The sequence below is a fragment of the Camarhynchus parvulus genome, chromosome 2, assembly GCF_901933205.1.
Source record: "Camarhynchus parvulus chromosome 2, STF_HiC, whole genome shotgun sequence".
NCBI classification, from domain to species: domain Eukaryota; kingdom Metazoa; phylum Chordata; class Aves; order Passeriformes; family Thraupidae; genus Camarhynchus; species Camarhynchus parvulus.
The window spans coordinates 124,756,606-124,764,711 of record NC_044572.1 but is presented as its reverse complement, the minus strand read 5'-3'; the positions used below and the strand labels follow the sequence as shown (position 1 = coordinate 124,764,711).

The 8,106-nt window shown below is 38.5% G+C and overlaps 1 protein-coding gene across 1 annotated transcript; it reads left to right on the top strand.

The window, feature by feature from the left end:
* Window positions 1-1,010: 1,010 nt before the first annotated feature.
* Window positions 1,011-7,717, top strand: SLC7A13 (solute carrier family 7 member 13). The gene is made up of 4 exons (XM_030943791.1): window positions 1,011-1,734; window positions 4,606-4,737; window positions 6,386-6,750; window positions 7,472-7,717. Exons 1-4 carry the CDS (start codon window positions 1,011-1,013, stop codon window positions 7,715-7,717), a joined length of 1,467 nt encoding a protein of 488 aa, XP_030799651.1.
* Window positions 7,718-8,106: the final 389 nt, after the last annotated feature.

Below are 8,106 nucleotides of genomic sequence, written 5' to 3'. Positions count from 1 at the left end.
AGTTTTCTTCTTTCTGCCCATTTTTCTCTGCATCTTTAAAAAAACATTTACATGTTTGGTACAAAAGTAATTTGTTTATGGCATCTTCACCTCTGATTGAAGAGAAGCTCCTAACACAAAATATGCAACAGATTGATAAGTATGTAGAAAAATCAGCAGCCACACCTTAAAACACACATGCCACACCAGTGGGAACTTCCAGCCTTCTTTCTGTTCCACAGCTCCCGTGCAGAAATGAAAATTATGATACAGCTTCTTTCCTTCCCTCACAGCAGTGTCTGAAGATTAATGCCATCTTAGGACATGCTTGAGTACTAGTCTATCAATGAGTGCTCAGAAAAAAACCTGGGAATAAAACTGGTAATTTTCTTTCTAGGGCAATGTTTAATGAGTGAAGTATAAACAAGCTCCAATATACCCAGTGACTGATGAGATTTTGGCAAAGCATACTGGTCATCATTGGTTATCACTGTTTGTTTTCTTTTCTTTTCTTTTCTTTTCTTTTCTTTTCCACTGTGTAGGTGGTGGAAAAATAGTGCCAGGCTGTTCATCTAACATCCATGTCATTGTCAATAATATATGGAAGGTTGATTTCTTTCCTCATGTTGCCATATCCTTCCTCTTTCCCTAAGATTGATGTAGAAGTCACATTTACTCACCTCTGTGGTTGTCTCTGAAGATGTACGTAAAACAAAATGAAATCTGTTGATGAAAATCATCTGAGAAATGAGCATTTGCTATGCATTAATTTTAATGTTGTTTTCTTTAAAAATACCTGCAGGCCTTATAATTTCTGAAGTACATATTAAACCAACATGTACATGATTTGCCAGTGTTTCTTGAAGTATTTGGTTAATTATCTTCACATGGGAGACATCAAAACCCAAAGTATGCTTTCTTTTCTCAATGATTAAGCCAAGCTTCCCATAACATTTCACTAGCAAGTAGGGCTATGACAGACTGCTAAGAACAAAGTGAAATCTGCTGTGAAAAAAAAAACCACAAAAAAAATGGGAAAAGAAGAAAACAATGACCCCAAAGATGTGCAAAGAAAAGGAAAAGCCAAGATGCAACTCAAAAGAAATATAGGTTATTTTGATGGGGTAAGTTTTATTATAGGATCAATTGTTGGAGCAGGGATCTTTGTGTCTCCCACAGGGGTGTTAAAACATTCCTTACTCAATGTTGGCGTTGCACTAACGATCTGGACCGTGTCTGGGCTGGTTTCTCTGATGGGTGCCCTCTGCTATGCAGAGCTGGGAACCGCTCTGCCCTTCTCTGGAGGAGAATACAGCCACATTAAAAGAGGCCTTGGATCCCTACCCGCCTTCGTGTTTATCTGGACATCAACGTTCACCAAGCCAGCATCAAATGCTGCTCGAGCCTTGCTGTTTGCTGAATATGCCACACAGCCATTCTATGGCATTTGTCCTGCACCAGATGTGCTGAAGAAGTGCTTGGCCTTGGCCGTTCTCTGGTCCCTGGGGATTTTGAATGGCCTCAGCGTCAAAATGTCTGCATGGGTGCAGACAGTTTTCACTCTGCTGAAGATGATGGCCTTGTCTGTGATTGCTGTTGGTGGCATAGTGCTCCTCGTTACCAGGCAAAAGGAGAGTCTGGCCAGGTTTGAGGACATGTTCAGCTCAGAGATCCCCAATGCCTCACAGGTTGCTGAAGCCTTCTTCCAGGGGCTATATGCGTACGGCGGCTGGTGGTCCCTCAACTACATGGCAGGTATTCTGCTCCTCTTCTTTAGATTTAGTTCTGCAGTTCTCATTCTTGTGTTCCTCAGCTTGTTTTGGGAGAACTTGTCTCTGCCTCAAGACCACAGGGTCCTTCTCATTTTACATAAGTGTTTGTTGGGGCTGGTAGAAGAGGCGTTGTTCTTCTCTAGGGAAAATTCCTGCTTTTTGTGCAGAATGAAGCTGACATTTTCAGGAAAGTACAAGAGAAATCATAATAGTTAATTTTAAATCTCATGCATAAACAGAATTTTTCATACGTTAAACATTTGCATTTTGTCTTTCTCACTGTCCATGTCAGTGTATTTTTAGGAAATACACTGTATCAAGTTATCCATGCCAAACAACGTGTGTGTTGTGGTTTGAAGACAACCCTAGAAGTAGCTCTGGTCCATGTTAAGTGTTGAGAGCACTAGACATGAAAAGGAAGAGGTCACCATGGCCCAAAAAGGACTCCTCTCCTCTTGACAGACTGAGAATTGAGTATTTACAGGGGGATGATGGACTGAAAGTTGAAATTTGAGAGATAGATGTGTTGGAAATGTGGTGGGGGGGAGGAAGTGCTTTTGTGAAGTTTTCATTGTTCCTGTGTGTGTGTGTTTGTCCTTTTCTTTTGTAGTTTAGTTAATAAACTTTTTTTCCCCTCTATTCCTAAGTAAGAGCCTGTTTTGCTTATTCCTAGTCACATCTCACAGCAGACACCAAGAGAAGTGTATTTTCATAGAGGCACTGGCATTGTGCCAGTGTCAAACCATGACATTATGCATAGGTAATTTCTGTTTAAATATCTGTGGCTTATCTGAGGTTATGCAGCTGGTTTGAACATGGTCAAATTAATTTTGATTTTTGTTAGAATGTAGTAATTTTATGGGATATATTTTCCTGGGAAAATATAATATCCCCTTTTGAAGTCCAATAGAAGGTAAAGAGAGGTCTGTGGAAGGTGGCATATATTTTTTCATAGAATTTGTACTCAATTTTAACATTCAAAAGGTTTTTGAATATCTGTTTACTTCCCTATTCTGTATCTGCTGACATATGGCAGTAAGAAACTTTTTCATTAAAGCTACAGAGATGATGTTCATTATGTTAGGTATTCACATCACAAGTTAAATCAATAGAGTTTCATAGTATCATCAGATTAATAGAATTATATTGTAAGCAAGCGGATATTACTGTTATATCTTTAACCATTTGTATCCATTGACCTCTGTCATGTAAAATATTAAGTAAAGGGAATGTGTTAAATGCATACCACAAAGTTCAGTGGTGAGGATAGTGTGAAGATTTGGTTAATGTTTAAAATCCTGACTGTTGTCTTTATAATCCAGGTACTCCAGCTTTAAAAATAGACTGCAATTAAAAGAAAAATATATAAATCAGTAAAGTATGGTTTTGAAACCTTAGGTATTCCTTAAAGACAAGTACTTGGCTTTGTAAGCCTGAGAAAATGCAAGACTTCTGGTAAAATACAGATTTATTCTGATCAGTTAGCAGTACTAATAAATGCCATACACTGGGCAGCACAGCTGTTTAGACAGATATAACCTAGGCAATTGTTCTGAACTGACCAGAGCTTCCTGTGCTTCAACAATTTCTGTGAGCTTCAGCTGATGGATCAGGTGTCATCTGGCTGGCAAGACTGTAATAAACAACAAAACAAACAGATAAATTTAAATTGGAAATTTTGGTGATTATTCTCTTTTGAGCTCGAAATTACTAAGTATATTTTTTATATCAGAAATAAATCCCAAATTTTCTGATAGTATCTGGGTTTTACTATTGTGGTCCTTCAGTCTTGTCTCCATGCACTACAGCCAGCACAGGAATCATTGCTCAAGGCTGATGTCCTGAGCAGAAGATAGAAATCAAATGTAAAGGAAGAAGCAGATTTCTGTCTCCTAAAAAGAGTTTAAATAAGCTGCACTTTTCACTTTTCACTTTTTCCCTCTTATCAGTTATTTGCTGGTAATACTCAATGAAATGTCTGTAAATGCTGAGGGAAGTGGGAAGTGGTGAGGGAACAAGAGGAAGGAGTGAAAGAAATCAAAAAGAACCTTTCTGATTGAGATGAGGGTGATTGAGATTAAGCTTCTGGAAACCAGCTCCATCTTTTGCTGGCACTATGACATGCCCAAGAATGTGTGCCTGTGTTTGAGTTATACACCTGCAAAATTTGGCTTTTTTCTTGTTTGGTAAGAGTAGTTCTAAGCTATCAGGCTTAGCCCTAAACAGTTTTCCTCCACCATCTTTGCCCTGGAAAAGATGATAATAATCAAAATCCATCTGGGAATGGCTCCGTGTTAAAGCCACTGCATTATTGCTGTTATGTCTATACCTTCAGTCTTTTCTGTTACTTCTGATATAAGAGCAAAGAGAAAGGTTTTGAGTAGAAATATGCAAATATGCTCACTAAGTTTAAGATCAGGATTCATGATGTGACATAGGAACAAATAATGTGACTTAAGAGTCTCATGTTTAAGCTAGTAATTTTCAAGTAAGGCTACTGGAAAATTTTCTGCCAAATAACTTTTCTAATGTAAGTCAAGTATGTGATTAATCAAATCAAAGGGAAATTATCACTCATTTTATCATTTTGTGAATCAATCAGCTCTTCATCAGCCCTCCTTCCAAAATAGTTGAAAATAGCTAAGTAAAAATATATTGGTTAAGAATCTTTGATATTAACCTGTTTGAGAACCACTGTAGGACTTCACAAGCAGAGAATTTAGCAGCCATGATTAGGGATTGGGGCAGGACTTTGGCATCACTCTTGTCAAACTCTGCACAGCTTCACCACTGAAAAACACTTGCAGAAGCTACACTGCTTGCTTCATTTGTTGTTTTAAATTGTATTTTTCAGAGGAGATGAAACGCCCCAGCAGAAATATCCCCTTAACTGTGATGACTGCTGTTCCTGGAGTAATTGTTTTTTATTTACTAGTGAACATCTCATATTTGACTGTCCTCACACCTAAGGAAATTGTCTCCTCAGGTATGTATTTCATATTTTTTTAATTAAAAAGAACTGGCCTGTTGACATATCCATCTGATGTCAATGCCTGGGTTACTTTTGCTCACCTAACTTCACAGTCCAGAAATTTGGGTTCATTTTCTTTTAACAGAGAATTCTTCTTTAATTTTACTGTATGACACAAATTGGATGAATGCAGGCAGATTGTTGAAATTGTTGGCTTTTCCCTACGCTGTCTAAAAAGAAATCAGAAGTGTATTAAAACCTGGAAAATAAGGTGAAAGTCAGGTCCCAAGTATAGAGATGATCTTTGTTTTCCTGTAGTTTTGATCCTATCTCCTCCTTCTTTCTCTATCTCATTGAGTCTCAGACTAAAGCCATCACTCTTTAGGAGGTAGACAAGTCTAACATGTTCAAGAGTATTGAAAAGACTATGGACATAAAAATGTAGCCATTTTGGGTGTGTATTATTCATGATAAATACTGTGACTTCTCAGAAGAACCTATACAAAATCCAGTGTGTATAAACCCTTTCTCAGAACCTGTATCAATAAGCCGGCCAGGTAAAACTCCAAAGGGAACTCCTTGACTGTCCAAGCAGCACATTTTAAATCCCACTGTAATGACACTGAGCTGTCAGACCTTGCCTACAGGCCTGACAAAAACCATACTGCATTTGGATGGATCAATCTTTTTTTTTTTCCTATGAAAAAAGCTCACTAATATAAATGAGAACAGTGTACCTGTCACTCAGTCACCTCATATTATCGCTCAACCAGTGTCAGGCTGTCTGCTGAGAGAGATGGATCATTTGTATGCTACAATGAAGGAGGCAGCAAATGCCAGACTATCCATGAATAGCAGCTGCCAGCTGGCATGACCAGTTTCATGCATACCAGGGGAAGTGTGTTTACCTATGCCAGCTCTGCCATCTCAGAAGTTAACCTTGAAATTATAGCAGGTTTTCAAGCTTTTCTTATTCCTTCACTACTTTTTTTTTTTTTTTTTTTTGAGGTTGGGGGCACTGTTTTCTCCATCTCTACCTACTTCCTATGCTGCACAGGACACTGCAAGACCCATGTTCCTCATGGCATTTGATTATAGACCCACTAAATATTGTTCTCACTACAATATCAGCTATAGCTAATCTCCAAGCAGTATTGAATATCTCTTGTTTAGAAACAATCTTTCACATTTCCCAGTTCCATCCAAAGCAAAATCTCATTAATAGCACATTTGTTGACTCATCTCTGAATGTAGATGTGCTCCTGTTGGCAGTTTCCTGTAACAGCAGATTGTGTCAGCACCATGGTTATGTCAGGGACCAAGGAGTTAATTTTCTTTCCTTGCCCAGGTGTGTGGGTTTGTGATGCAGGATGTGAGATGTGACTCACTCCTGCTGGGCAGTCCATGACTGTGGTATTGGCCCCAGCAGGTTTCCCTGGCTTGCTCTGGCAGGCAGTACTCCTTGCTGTCATCCTCCCAGGAAATGTTTAGTTCCTGAATGAAATACCTTTAGGATTGGATAAGTGTTTGACTACTGCAATAAAAAAGCAGGCATTGCTGGTAAATAATAGGTGCTTCTTGTTTTTAAGTTTTGTTCTTGTTGAGTCTGTCACGTATTCAGAAGATGGTATTTGTACTACACTAATTCTTTGCTTTCTTGCAGTTGCTGTGGCAGTCACTTGGGCTGATCGAGTGATCCCCTCCGTTGCTTGGATCATTCCTCTCTCTGTTGCTGTCTCAATATTTGGTGCCCTCAACTGCAGCATGTTCACACTTGGTCGATTAAGCTATGCTGGAAGTCAGTCAGGACATTTACCTCTTTTAATATCCATGCTTAATGTCCACTCCTACACGCCAGCACCAGCCATGATTTTTTCAACCACCATTGCATCCATTTTTATCATCCCCTCTGACCTTATTATGCTAACAAATTACTTTGGATTTTCTGCCTGGCTTATGACTGGATTGACTTGTGCAAGCTTGATTGTACTTCGATACCGGGAACCTCATTTACACCGACCATACAAAGTAAATGGATCTAAATTCAAAATATTTTTATAAATTATTTTTTGAGTCCTGGGTAGCATGCAAAAGTTATAGAAGAAGTGCAAATCCAAAGTGGATCGTCACAAAAATACCAATAATAATCTCAATGCTTAGAGCCTCATTTGAAAATTTTTCTTCACTATAAAAAGAAGAGAAACAAACAGATGGTCTCTGCCCCAGAGAAGTTGAACACATAAGATGGTTCTTTGCAGAGTGGGGGAGATGTGCAAACAATGTGGAACCGTACCAGTGTGGAGCAATAACAAGAACAGTTTAGGACCCATTGCCCTTCAGTTCATTAAACTTCAATCTGCTCTTATCTTCCCTGACACAATCACAGGCATTAGGTTCTTACTCCAGCAGTCAGAAAGCTTGGGTTAGAAGTGCATGTTCATTGTGAAGGCTTCCAGGCACCCAGCCCCGAGTGTCTTATAGGAACCCACATTATCATATGTGAAAAAATGGATTCCCAATACTGCCTGTCTCTCCCCCTTGACAAAAGAAGGAGCCTAAACAAATATTTTTAAGAAGATTCCTCTCTGATAGGCAGTTTGAGTCAGATGATTCTTGTCCTGGGTGAATTTATAGCAGCATGAGAAATGGTACTTTACTGTGGCAAACACATTGCTACTCTAATGAATGAGGCAGAAAAGTCACAGTTGGTTCATTTATTTCCTAATCCACTTTTTTTTTTCTCTTACAGGTGTTTTTACCAGTTCCATTTATGATGGTGGCAATGTCTTTCTTCCTAGTTCTAGCTCCCATAGTCTGGTCTCCAAACATGCAATATGTTTACGCTTTCCTGTTTATGCTTGGAAGTCTCATTATTTATCTGCCTTTTATACATTTTAAATTGCGTTTTGCATTTCTTGATAAAATTACTTGCCACTTACAGCTCCTGTTAGAAGTCTGTCCTGCTGATGGACCTGCTGAGGGCAAATGTGAATGATGGCAGATATTTAATCTCAGTACAACTAAAAGCCAACAGAGGATTTTGTTTAACTGAGGCTATAAACAGTACAATTTAGATGTTGGTGTGATACATAGGTGTGCATGCATGCATATACATATATAGATGTATACACATATATTGCAAACGTGCACATATATGTTTGTATAGGCACAGAATCACAGAACTAGGTTGGAAAAGACCTTTGACACCATCAAGTCCAACCTATGACCAAACACCTCCTCATCAAATAAACCATGTCATTAGCATAATAAGTTAATATGTATATGTTTGATTTTGTTTGTATAAACACATAAATTTATATGTACACTAATTTAATAGGTGAAAAGGATCTCTTTTAAACTTGCAAAATCTGTAAAATGCTCTCT